General features: G+C 38.4%; 1 protein-coding gene across 3 annotated transcripts in view; it reads right to left on the bottom strand.

Annotated features, from left to right (window-relative positions):
* Positions 1 to 2,748: 2,748 nt before the first annotated feature.
* The window catches only part of GDA (guanine deaminase), a 36,113-nt gene continuing 24,636 nt past the window's right edge, over positions 2,749 to 14,225 (bottom strand). For all 3 annotated transcript variants that reach the window (XM_052777174.1, XM_052777173.1, XM_052777175.1), the window contains 3 exons: positions 12,175 to 12,293; positions 11,050 to 11,077; positions 2,749 to 10,008 (listed from right to left, as the gene is read on the bottom strand). In XM_052777174.1, the coding sequence (XP_052633134.1) occupies positions 9,938 to 10,008; positions 11,050 to 11,077; positions 12,175 to 12,293 (218 nt within the window). In that variant the 3' untranslated portion in view covers positions 2,749 to 9,937. The remainder of the gene's footprint in view (positions 10,009 to 11,049; positions 11,078 to 12,174; positions 12,294 to 14,225) is intronic.

Below are 14,225 nucleotides of genomic sequence, written 5' to 3'. Positions count from 1 at the left end.
TTCCTTTTTCTTATTTTCTTCCCTTTCCCTTTCCCTTTCCCTTTCCCTTTCCCTTGCAACACCTCAAAGGGTTTTACAAAGCAGGTGTAATATTACCAACCACTGTTCTTTTTAAAGAGAGAAAAAAACCTGAAGTGCAGGGGTTTATGAAGGTTGCTCATGCCGTGTTCCACCTCACACTGCCTCACCTTGTCTTCGTCCCACATCAGCACCTACAGCCAGATGTGGCAGCTGCTACAGGATAGCAACAGCTCCCAAACCAGGCAGAAGTGCAGCCGAGAGCTGTCTGTGCACATGAACCACTTTGAGATGGCATTTGTATCAGAGGAAGTGCAAGTACAGCAATTTGAATTTCATTTTATTCTTGAAGATTTGAGATGGTGTTGAGGTGAGGATGTCTGAGATGGCATTGAGGTGAGGATGCCCTAGTGATGGGGGCACCAGCCCAGGAGTGGCAGGAAACTGTGCTCAGCTCCCTGCTCTCCAACAGGCCTCCGGTGAGAGTTTGGGCTGCTCATGTAAGCTGGCTGAGCGATGGGGTGTCCAAGCAACCTCCCAAACTGTTAGCACGGAGTTCAGCAGAGCGCCACACTTGAGGGAGCAAGCCCCCGTAATAAGCCAAGATGGTGAGCGTTTAGCATGTGCGTAGTGTCATGCTGCTCTTACCTACTGTGTCTGGAACAACTCCAGCCCTAGTCACTCCAACCTGCTCTGTGCGTGTCCTGGCTTTCACTGAGACTTTCAGCTCACAGGTGGGTACGTGATGAAGGCATGGCCTCATGGGATGCCTCATCCATCCCCCTCTCAGGGCCTGGAGAGGTCAGAGCTGAGGATTGCAACAGTTCATTTCTTTATAGGTTTAGGACTAGAAATCTGGGAATCTCTCTTTCTGTAACACCATCTTCTGCATACAGTTCAAACTCTTTCTCTTTTCCCTCAGTTATCCCTCAGAGCTTGTGGATCTTCACATAACAATGTTGGAAATGCCCCCAACATATGCAGCCTCTCAGCTGGGGTAGGGAGGACTGCTCAGTGCTGGCTGGCGGGTGCTGCAAGACAGCGATGTTCTTGTTTGGCACATCTGTTTGCTGTTTCACAAGCCATAAAAATATAACAATGGTGACTCCTCCTCAAAAATAAAAGCTCAGGAAACAATTTTTACAGCATCGAGTTAATACAACGAGTATTAGCACTGCCCAGAGCTAGCTGGAATTGATATTCTGTATGAATTATCAAAGGAGTTGGGTTTCTTACAGCTATGAACCTTGTACCAGTGTGCTGGGAGGTTGAGATTTGTTTAAGTGGGGGCTGAGATTAAACTTTAGCTAACGTTTTAATACTTCCAGGTTCTAAGAAGCAAAATACCTTTTATATTTTGAGATAGTACCTCTAGGACAAAATATGAAAGGAAGAGGCACTGCTCATATTTTTTCTGGATTTCATGGCATTTCTGGCCATATTTTTAGATTAATTCCTAAAGGACAGTTTTAATCAGAATTAATGCAAGAATGCAGTCACAAACTCATTACTTCGGAAGAAAGACAGCTAATTACAGAGTACAAGCATAGGGCAAGCAACCTTCATTTTGCATTTTAACTATGCTCTTAACTCATGAACTATAAACCTATTAAGCTCAGTTATAAATGATTCAGTATCTGATCCCAAACCAAGAACAGTCATTGTATTCTTTTTAATAGCCATGGGAGAAGACTGATGAAAATTACACTGGTAATGTGTTCATGATTATTCAATGGCGCTTTTTTAAGCCTGCAAATTCGGTGCTCACTTGCGCACACTGTACCTGCATCAACTCATTGTAGTGAAACGGATAATTCTAGCCTGAGATTTACTGACAACATACCCAAAGGCTCTCAAATTTTGAAACTGGCTCACAAACCCTCTATACCATAACAACTGTGCTCACATCTGGAGTTTATACTACTTTAAATAGGTAAGTCTCAACATACCACTCTAACAAAATGTCACAAAAGCATTTCTTACTGCTATTTTCCAAAAGAAAATGTTAAGTAGCAGAATTCCTATGCTCAAAGCCTAAATGGGCCCTTCTATCAAGAACAGTAGTCTATAAAGAAGTTTTCTTTCACTTGTCTTTTCTCTGTAGTTTGCATGACTTCTGCTGCTAAGTTGGTTGATGAAAATACAGAACAGCTTTATATCTTGTGCACACAATTTTACATAAGTTGGTAACAACTTGCACATAATTCTCAAAATTTCAGCATACAATTCCTCAGTGGTTCTCCTATGGTAGTTTGTTTTCAAGAAAATCCACTTCTTTTGAGTTTCTGAGCTTCCTAGACTGGGGACATTTCTATGCCTAAGCTTTAAAAAGTAAGAAAGTGAAGAAAACACATTAAAGGAAATGTGACTCTGTATGCTTGCTGCCAAGCACAAGAAGAAAGCATTTCAGGATAGTCTACTTAGACACAAAATAATAAAAAGGTTACTGAAGCACTGGCTTTGATTTATCAAGCCAACAAATCTGGTAATAAAGATACGCAAAAAGCTGTAAGAGTTTTGAATCTGGAAGAAGATCCCCTAAAATAACATTATGCATACTAAGCAGAGTTTGCAAAGCCCTATGATGCATGCGCCCAAGTTCCCCAGGGAACAGGTAGGTTCTGTGCACCTCCAACACTTTGCTGTGTATTATGGTCTTCACCGTAAATCTTCATCAGTCAGCTTGCCACCTTTCTCTCCTCCAAAGTCAAACATAGAAAGAGACGAGGGTTGGTGTAAACACAAGGCCTCTTTATTTTGTTTCAACAGTACATGACTTCCCATTTAGCATGATCAAAACCAAGCAGAACAGTGGAAATCACATATACCATTTTTCCTAATACACTGCTTTTCCTTGAAACTACACGAGTACAACAGGAAGAATAAATTCAACAACATTAACTGCAGTTAGGCATTTTTCACAAACGAAAGAACCAGAGCCTATGCACAACAGGCGACGAGCAGACAAAACCAGGGACCAGAATCAGAAAAGCTTACTCCAGTGAGATACAAACTCTTCTTTGGGGAAACAAGGTTCATCTTGAAGCAAGGGCTGCAAACTTCCTCAGCTAAGGAGTATGTGCAACAGCTATTTAAAAGCTTCATCAGCAAAAGCTGTTAAAGGAACACACAAACCAGCTCTGAAGCCACAAGAACAGACAGGACACAGATCAAAGCCTTCAGTTGTCATAGATAGTGGTCTCTTCTACTGAAGGCTTATCTCCAGGGTGTTTTTGTACCTAAATGTGCCTAAGAGCACTTGGCTGAGCAAAGCCTGTGGGGACTTTGTTTCTGTCAGCTGCTCACAGTTTACATCCTCGTCTTGGCTGGGTTTGATTGTTACCAGCTAACTCAAGTGTGTCCTGGTTTCGGCTGGGATAGAGATAATTTTCTTCTTAGTAGCTGGTATTTTGGATTTAGTGTGAGAATAATGTTGATAACACACTGTCATTTTAGTTGTTGCTAAGTAGCACTTATCTTAAGTTCAGGATTTCTCAGTTTCCCATGCTCTGCCAACAAGCAGGTGCACAAGAAGCTGGGAGGGAGGACAGCCAGGAGAGCTGACCCGAACTAGCCAAAGGGATATTCCATACTATAGAATGTCATGCTCAGTATATAAACTGGGGGGAGTTGGCTGGGAGGGTCAGATCACTGCTCTGGCATCTGTCAGCAGGTAGTGAGCAATTGCATTGTGCATCACTTGTCTTTTCTTGGTTTTTATTATTTTATTATATTACTTTTCATTGCTATTATTATCATTATATTATTATTACTGTTGTTAGTACTACATTTTAATTTACTTTAGTTATTAAATTGTTCTTATCTCAGCCCATGAGTTTTACTTTTTTTCTGATTCTCCTCCTCATGCCATTGGTCAGGGCACAGGGAGGTTGAGCGAGCGGCTGCGTGTTGCCTAGTTGCTGGCTGGGCTTAAACCATGACAAGTCATTAAGCCAAATCACTGCATCTAAGAGCTGTGCAAACATAATGACATCTACCTGATGGGACACATATTTTGAATTTAAGTGTTAGGCAGGCAGGTGTAAGATTGCCTTTTAGCCTTATCCTTCTCCCAACCCCGCTCACTCAGCATAATTATTTTCAAACTAAAACCAAGTGTATGAGAAACCACAAACTAAAACCAGAATTAAAGTGAATACACACTTCAGAGTCCTTACCAGGGGAAGGAGTGTGAGTCCAGGCATGACTATTGCATGCACTTCTACAGAAGTGACTGCCTCTGCAGAAGCCACAGGGGACCTCACTGGCTGGAGCACACTACGATTCAAGGCATTTTCCAAGAAAGAATTTCCACTGACATTTCCTGGAAACTACGCTCCAAAAACACTGCTCAGCCTTTCAAGAAAAACTAACAGTTCTATCAACTTTACACAACAGATTGTTGTTGATGTTGCTGATGTTGCTGATGTTCTTTTGGCTTCCCAAGAATTGTTTTTTTGCTGTTGTGTTTTTGTACAGGGAGCCTTGCAGATGTAATTTGCTGGCTTCTCTGTTGAGAGAAGCGCAAGTTGTTGCACATACAGTACAAGGGTCTAGAACAATCCCCCAACTTTAAGCCAAAGTTCCTAGTACCCAGAAGTTCACTGTTAGGTATATGCCTGTGTAATTTAAAACGTGCTGTGCTCTCTGCAGTGTGCTTAACTTCAAAGCAATCTGATTTTTAAAACAGCTTATTTTCAGTTACTCTAGTCATGCCAGATGCTTGTCTTCCTGTGTTGGGCTCAGTCATCACCACGCCACCAGGCACACAACAGGGGATGATCTTTGGGACATGCAGGAGCAGAGATTCCTCCCTGGGACCAGACTAGTTAAGTCTCTGACCTGGCCAATGCCAAATGTTTCATAGGACACGTGGAGATAAAGCATAGCGTGCCCTTGCATCAGGTTTCTTCTGGAGTTGTTACAGGTAATTTTGATTTAAATCTTGAAGTAGAGGTTAAGAGTTGAAAAGTGTTATATAATTATGTTATGATTCGCTACAATTATTTGGGCTTGTATTATTAAGCATGTAAGTAACTGATTTGGAAATCTGCTCAGTTGTTGGGCCTCAATGACTTTCAGAAGGAATGAGGTACGTGATTTAAAAGAACATTGACAGAGAATGTATCTTCTTTCCTGAGTGTTTCCCACCTAAAACTTCACTGATGCTTCATCTTGTTTTTATGAGTTCCTCTGATTTAGCTTCTTTCTACTTTGCATTATTTTGTATTCTGCTACCACCCTTTTCAAATATCTTCTCGAATCCTTGTTTTTTCCCCAGCTCTTTCTCAAATTTTCAAAATTCCTTGGCTTTTTAAAAAAAAATCTTCTACTTGTACACTATCATTTCAGAGATGAGTTGACCACTGCTACACACAGAGCTGCAGATAGGCAGCACCGTTTATTCATACAAATCCAGTATTTTAAAAGCTGTCCACCTTATCATCTGTTTTGGATTGTTCCTGGAAATGCTTAAAACAGTATTTTTAAACATCTTTTCTGAGCAATATTGTTGATACCTTTTCCTTTTAAAACTGGGATATTCTTTGAACTTGGGCCTTTTGTTTTTCAAGACTTTCATTTTCTTTTTAAATGTATAATCAAGAATAGTTGCGTTCTCTTTTGCTCAGTAGAACAGTAGATATTTAGCAGGAATTATTACTTTTTGCTAATCTGCATTGCATAATCACAATTAAAATTTAAAAAATCTATTTCTCTGTAAATATTTTTAAATTAAAACATTACTACTCATGTCAGCTTTCATAAAACCATTATAACTTTTTCATTCATGAGTGTATAATCAGGCACAGACTTTTAAACAGGGTCATTTTAACGTTTCTTTTTCTAACAGGAAGTGCACTTACAATACTGAAAATGTTCAGTACAGTGAACAAATACACATTTTTTTCCCCTACAAAGCTTTCTGATTGCACAAAAAACACAGAATAAATATAAACATTAGGCCAAGGCAACATCTTAAAGTGCAGAACTCCACTTGCCACACATGAATAATTCATATAATGCTGCGTAATGCATAGGCGATACTTACTAGCATTTTATTAATAATCAAAACCTGAAGTGACACGAGATCAACATATAACAGTAATTCAAATACATTCCATTTATAAGTGCTCACCTGAACATAGAACACATTAAGCATATTGTCCCAACAAGCAAGCTTTCTACAAACTACCTTTTTTTTCTTTGCCTGAATGGTGCACTAACATTGAACACAAAGACACATTAAGAAACAAAGATCCCATCCACAACCTTGCAAGAGAACTAATGGGGAGTGACATTTGGAAACAGTTGCGTGTACATTTTTCCAGAGGTTTTATCTTAAGTCAGTAGCACGGTGTCAATTTATACTGACTGAAAATTATCCCTTTCTTTCTTTCTTTTCTTCCACTTACTCATCTCCCCTTAGTGTTTGGTTGCCTAACTTTAACTTTTACTTTTTTTTTTTTTCTTTTTAAGGGAGGGGAGAGGGAAGGACAATTGCTTTAATTTGTCTTCAGCTACTAAGTTCTGTGACAATGATGATGGAGGGGGAATAGTCCAAGTCCTAGCCTCCATTAGCATTTTGGTCTGAGACAGTAGTGCTGTTCTGAAGTGAATTGCTAATCATCCTCCCTTATTGAAACTTGGTTCAGTTTGCAGGGGGGTTTTGGTACACAAGGATTAAGTTTATTTTGGAGGAAACTACATTGGAGGCTAGCTGCATGCCAAATATACTCCAGCCTCTAAAAGAGACACTGAGAGTCCCAGCCAATTATTTGGCCTGCTTCAAACTGCATATGCAGTGCGGACATCTGTCCAAGGAAAGAGACTATATGTAGTCTTAAGCTGCATATAGTGTAGATGTATGAGTCTCAGCAGTAACTGCTTTCATCTACTGACCCTCCCTTACTGCACCAAGTATCTTGGCAATCTACACATAGCCAGAGAGTCCCAAGGGCCAAAACTTCACAGTGGGATCCTCAATGACTTTCCCAAAATTGCTTCAGAGAAGTTTGGCTACTACATCTTCTGTATCTCCTAAAACCTTAAAATTTTTGCACGCAAGCTGTCTTCCACTGAACAAGCATTTGGGACTACCTCAGAGGACCCCACTTCACCTTTTTTTCTGACTTTACAGTCTTTATCCATTCAATTCTATTTAAGATGCTGTTGTTGAAAGTACCTCCCAGGTTTTTTTGTTATATTAATTCCTCCACTGGCTTCCTCTCATATCAAATTCAGGCTTCTTTCCTTTACCCCTAAGCACCTCAGCATTTAGTGTAATGCTATCCATCTTGGTCCTCGCTCCCCCTGGTCTTGGGCATTGCAGGGTGCTGCAGTCAGCACATGGCACTACCTGCAGGCAGAGCTCCTCCTCCAGCTGAGATTCTTAAAAACTGGATTCTCCATTTCTAAGTCTGGGTAGTGTCTGGGTACTAGACACTAGTAAAGCTATAATCAAAAGGCTGAGTTCCTACCTTGTGCCTGAATTTAACAAGAATCAAACTGCTTATGACATGGCCAATATTCAGATACAAAGCTCATTGGCAGCAGTTATCCTAAGCAGTCCCTTTGTAACTGGGCCAGCAGTATAGTGTTGAACTTGCTGAAATTTTTCTGTATTCCCAGTTTGCAAATAAGCAACCCCTTCTCCCCTGCAAATCTTTTAAGGAGAAATGCTGAATCCCATTCTTAACAACACTACAAAATAGTGGGAGAACAATGAAGTCTGAGACAGTTAAGACCACCACTAAAATGAAAGCACTGATTTAATTCATAGCTCTGGAAGCGAAGAAGTAGGGTACAAACATACATTGTACACAAGGCTGTGTAATCTTTCTCCGCCCCAGAAAACATTCCTGCAGGAAAGCCAAAGCTGAAAACCATGAAACTCCCTAAAAATAGTTTCAAACAGTAACTGGGGGGAATAAAACGTGTCTCACAGATCTTTGGTTTTGGAACATGAAATTTGGTCAATTAAATTCATGTCAAAATTCATGAGGAAAAATGCTCCCTGAATCAGGAAACCAAGTTAAAAAGCTGAAGATTGTATTTGCCAATCAAGTGTGCTACTGTGTAGGTGACTGGGACACATGAAAAACAAAATGGTTAAGAAAACACCCTGATGGAATGTGGAAATCTTAATCCTTAAATCTTGACTCCTAAAGCCTTAGGAATCATTGAACGTGATGGGTAGGAAGGCTGTGCCTCCGCAAGCACAGGGCACAGCGCAGTCAGAGCCCTGTGAGGACGACACCTGAGCTGGCTCTCAATGCGCAAGCGTGCAGCTGCACGTGGGTGGTGTCTGCAAGCCCATATCCCCCCAAGTCCCCCCACTGCTGTTCCGTGGGGCTGCTCAGCTTCGGCAAAAAAACCCCCACACTGAAAAGACCGTACTGCTTTAAGTGCCCAAGCGAGCTTTTACACTTCCACTTGACGCTATCCTGGCTCACGTAGGGGTAAGCATAATGGTATGTAAACTCTGAAAATGCTTTTAAAATCAGAAAGTTATCAGCGACATTGGGCCAAGCGCTCTCTCAGAAGTAGACATGAAGTGAGACTTGGGTGCAGTGACCCCCCTTGTTTTGTGAACAGAGGGAAGTCCTATGCCTTTATGTTGCCAGGCAGTGGAATGAAAGTGTGAAACAAAGCTTAGTCAAAGGAAATCAAAGGAGTTTGAAGCAGGCCTTAAAACCATATTCAACGCATGTTTATAGTAACTTAATACCATATGGTCTCTATTGACACTGAAATTAAAGCTTACAGCCTTTGTTTTGCAAAAACATAATAAAGAAACAAGAAGCAACCCTCTCCTCAGACTAATCTCGCCAAAAAAAAAAAAAAGGGTCTCTGAAAAAAAGTAGGGAAATATGCTTTTTAAGAAAGGAAATCACAGAGATTTCCAAAACAAAAAGGGCACATTTTTTACTTTGAATTGTACAGTGCTGGAATTATGGTTGCCACGTTGAAAGATGTAAAAGAGCACATTAAAGCTGAGCTGCTTTTTCCAGTGATGATTTCCACCTCAAGTTAAAGGTGGTAAAGGCCAGAAATAGCCTGTTTCTCTTGGATGTTTCTATAAACCTACTCACTTCCCTTACAGAAAGGAGAAGGGACATTGTACTGTCCTGTCCGAACAGTCAGGAGCAAATGAGCTTGGGAAAGGTTCTGCAGGAGGCTGAACTAGATGAAGCACTCCTTCTAGTCCAGAAAAACCTCTTCGTTTGTTTGTCATTGAGTAGCCTGCTCAGGTATCTTAGTGCCTGCTTCTAATTTAACACGTTTCATTCTGTCTGACTATGAATGACAAATCTGAACTCTTTGATAATAAGGACCTTATTTATTTATAAATACACACTTCTTATCTAATTTATCTTAAAAAAATAATGTTTTAAATGAAATAATTACTTTTAAAAAAATAAGCTCCTAAAGAAAACTGGAAAATGTTCTAAATGCCCCAAAAGGTCACTGATTTTTCCATATTTGGTGATAATATTATGGAAATTGCATTCTTCCATGATACTAATTATCTGCAAAATCAATTTACTAGCACTGGCTTTTTTTTAAATTCAGAGGCATTATAAACAATGAGAGTCTCACTTCTCTTTGTAATGCTTCCTACACTATTATTAAAAGGAATAGCAGGTGTCCTCTTTAATTAAGGTATTTACCAAATCCCCTATCAATGCACACATGCTATTTTTACAGCTAAATTTAAATATCCATTTCCTCTAGAACTCTGACAATTTTGTTAAAGTAATTCTTGAACGGTCTAACAAAATTTCTAATGTTTGCAAGTTTTAAAACATTAAACAAAAAATGAGGTGTCATTCCTGATGATCAGGCACTGTGTTTAAGCAATCTTTTCCAAATCAAATGCAGAATGTTCAGCAGAGTATTTTGCAAAAGGGAAATGGATTTATACTGAACTTGAAAAAGGAACCACTTGCTTTCCAGCCACATACACTTCAGAAATATTCCGATCATCACCTGAAATAACATGGTCAAAACAGAGATTTGCACATAAATCTATGCACTGATTTAATTAATGAAAATTATGCAATCCACAAAATCAGTTTGGGAATACATCATTTGCAGTGACCATTTCCTAGGACTGAGAAAGTTTCTTTGAAGAGAAATAGTCAAGGCTACCACAAAGATCAATGGATGTTTAAACTACCCATGCTTTTTTGAACAAATAAACATAGCATTCAGCTGCTGCAATGGTGTCATGGTGTCATTTCTATATATTTAGTAAATTCAAAGCCTGAAAATATTATATATCTGTACAGAAAACACATTGTTGTACAGTATCTGAACTAACTCAGGTACCAGGCAGCAGTAAAGCTGGTTTGCCTCAGCCAGCTTCTCAAAAAGGCAAAAGCTTAATTAGAGAATGACACAAACGTGGCCAGAGCTAACACCAGTTACCGCTATGTAACAACACAATGGGCAGCACAGCTCTTGGTCCAGATGTCCTATAAAGAATATCTATTCTCTTAGCAGGGTGGGATTGTTTGGGTGGGGTTTTGTTTTAAAGGCCATCTTTTTTGTTTGAGAGTGAAAAAATGACAATGGCAACTGGTCTGCAGAAGCCCTTCTGACCTGAACTGTTTCTGAACTGGTGATAAGCACGTCAGTGTTACTTTACTGTGAAACATGATTTAGCTCATATTGTAGATAAAGATAGGTGTGGTAATAAATCTGACAAACTTGGTGCATCTGATCATGTTAAACTGACTATTTGACTATGTCCCAAAGAACAAAAGCCAAACCACTTCATTCTTAGTCAGTATTTATAAATAAAAATTAATAAATGTAAATAAATTTATATTTGATTAATGTAAATAAATATTAATAATGGTGACATATTAATGTTTAAATACAATGTAAATACATTTAATTACTGTAAACAAATGTATATTTAATTATGTGTAAATAAATGTAATATTAACCGCCACATTAATTTAGGCCATTTTTTATGTATGAAACAACAAGAGAATTTTATGTGGGCTGAGACTCAGAACATACCTAGATACAGGAACTTCTGGACAGTATCCTATAAAAAATGGGAGAAAACCAAATTCAGAAAACAGTATCTGATATCCCAGATCATAGTTATTTGAAGCTTGAAAGAATTGCTAGAAATAGTTTTCACAAATATTCCTACTAACAGTAAAATCAAAACTTAATTTGCATGTTTTCTCATAAATAACTTTCAGTAAGGAGGCTGTATGCCTTAGGAAGAAAACACTGCACAAGTTTGACAAATATATGCCCAAAACACCATACCTCCCCTCCCTCTTTTTTAGAGTTCTCAGATTCATTTACTTATTGAAAAATAAGACAAAATTGTAAGCATTTTTAAAGTCCTAAGAACTGCTAACTTAGCTAAAAAGGTTTAGACTTCTTAAACTGGAAAATATTTTTTTCCAGAATTATTTGAATTAGGAAAAATATTTAAAACTTAAATAATTCAATCTAATCCAGATTATTGTGGCTGAAACAAATTAAGGAACAACTACCTCATCACTTATGCCCACATTTCTAAGTAAATGGCGACATTCAGAATAGAGATGGCGATAGACAGTCTGGCCACATAAGTAAATTCACGTTGTTCATTACCTTTTTAATTATAAAAGGTTTCTCTATGAGAAGGTGTGCTCATTGCATAATGCCAACACTGCTTATATATTTGCACAAAACCCGTGCTTTCAACTCAAATTAGCTGTCTAGAGTTCTTGCTTAAATTTACAATAGCAGTGCGGTCAAGGCAACCTAGTCTTTATCTGGGAACAGGTTGCCATTTTTGAGTTTGAACTCAAAGTGTTAACTAAAACTGAATTGCTTTTTCTTGGCTGCCATTTATCACTGCAAATAGCTAACTCTAATTGTCAGCTTGGGCTAATAAAACATACATTAAAAAATGCTGCACGCATTTTTGTTCATGGGGATATGGGACTGTCACTGAGGACAGCAAGATTCTAAAAAAAAACCAACCACAGAACCTCTTGGGCTGAAACAAGACAGCAGTGGTGTAGTACACCTGACTCCTGCTACTGGAATAACTCTCAAGAGACTTACTCTGGCTGTATCACAGACCTTCCCCACATCATTTCCGGTAATTTTTTTGATCATTAATCCTGTTCTGATTACCTCAAAATTATCAGCAGAGAACAAGTCAAAAGGGCTGTCTGAAGCCTTCGTGTTGATTAGGAGTGCATCAAATTCTTTGCCGACCTCAAAGTTTCCAATCACGTCGTCTAGTCCTAGAGCTGAGGAAGAAAATAAGATCACAAACAGATCTTCAACACAAGCCTCTTTCCACCATGTGGAAGCACCTGGCAACTTACTTCGGATGTTCATAACAAAAACTGTAAGAATTTAGATGATTACAAGGAAAAACATTAAAGCAAAGTCAACAGTGAGTATGTTAGCATCTGAGTTCTTAAGCCACTCCTCAGTAAAAACACATATATTTTGTGAATTTCTGAAGAGCATCTGTTAAGGGTAAAAGAAACCTGAAAAACAATTTGAACCCCTCTTTTTATTTTTATTCTTTTTGAATGTTCTCCATTGATTTTGTGTCATTGCAGAACTGATGTATAGGCCACTGTTTAAAGTGAAATAACAATCATTTACATTGCAAAAACATTAAAGCTTCAAAAGTGGCAATGAATGAAATTAAGTCAGAGAAACAGTAAAGCATATAATAATACTCACCTTGTTAAGGCAGTATTAGATTTAATTGTTTAAACAGTTTAAGCAACTTTGACAGGTTGTATAGACCTATTACTATAGTAACATATAATAATATGATAATAGAAGAGGTGTGCAGAGAGGATACCTAAGGGTAATTAGCAGGAACAAAGAACAATATGGGGTGGAAAAAAATCATAGCTAGATCTGAAGGTCTCATAGCCACCTGTAAGGCTTATCTTGTGGTCTGTTATTTAGCTTTGTTATTTCAAAGCTTCATTACAACCTCTGGTTCTCAGGTCCACAAGCACTGAAAATCTACAATTTCATCTTCAGTGACCGGGTGCTTGCAAGTGCTTGGAATACCTGAAGAGAGGCCTTTGTGTCTCCTTGGAAGCAATTTAGAATAGTTTTAAGTTGTACAAAGTATCTGTGTATTAAATCAACTTTTCTAATACTCTGGAGTTAAAACTAAGTTATCAAAGGGGATAACAGCTGCAAATAATCTGTTCACCTGTTTTCAGATTGCTCCTGTCCAACAAAGGAACTTCAGCTTTCAGTGAAGTTTGGAACTCCACAATACCTCAAAGACATTGAAACTCCTCCAAATGATGAAATATTTTGACTACCTACCAGTTTCAACGAAAATGATCTCATATTCCTTCAGGTTTGTGAGCAGACTGCAATTTTTAGATTAAACACAAGAGGGTGACAAGTGTTTAGGAGTCTCAGCAAAGCAAATCACTGCAACAAAGAATCGCTCATTTAAATTTCCGCAAACTGTACTTGTCCCGGCTACTGGAAGGTTGTACGAGCAATTTGTATTTTACCCTTGAAAGTGATTCAGTAAGGGTAAAACAGCTCAAAATCAATATATAAAATAAACACATTACTAAGTACACCTAAAAACCCAGATAAAACAAGCGCAAGAGTAGCTGGAAAGGGAAACCACATGAGTTCAGGATTTTGATAAGTTTTCCTTTCTGTATCTCACCTAATTTATTCTCACCTTTTATGAGAACAGTATATATTGTGGGAAAAAGATCTCTACTTTTTTGTCCCCTGCCCATTTTCTGTCTTTATTTCCCCATTACACCCTCCAGAAATTCAAAAACAGTCCTGAGAAAACCTGTTTGATGACATTTTCATTACATCTTTCAAACTTTTATTAATAGTTCCCAAAGGTGTTTTCTGACAACTACAAAAATATTACAATAAAAAGACTTGGGGCCAGTTCTTTAGCAGGTAGTGAGCTCATTTCTGCTAACTGGAACAGTAATAAATTTTTACATATGTGTGGATTTGCTCTCTGCTAAGTTCCGTTGCTCTCATACAAGTTCTGTTAAAACCTTGTTAATTGTAGAAATCAGTACATGCATACTGATCATGATGAAACATGCCAGTGAACCATAATAACTGTTATATTATATGACTATATTCTGCAGATGCAACTGCAATTTAAACAACCATGGTGCATATCCTGTTTAAACTTTGTGCTTTTTTCTGAC

This window comes from Harpia harpyja, chromosome Z (assembly GCF_026419915.1).
Source record: "Harpia harpyja isolate bHarHar1 chromosome Z, bHarHar1 primary haplotype, whole genome shotgun sequence".
NCBI classification, from domain to species: domain Eukaryota; kingdom Metazoa; phylum Chordata; class Aves; order Accipitriformes; family Accipitridae; genus Harpia; species Harpia harpyja.
This window is presented reverse-complemented; position numbering and strand designations above follow the sequence as displayed.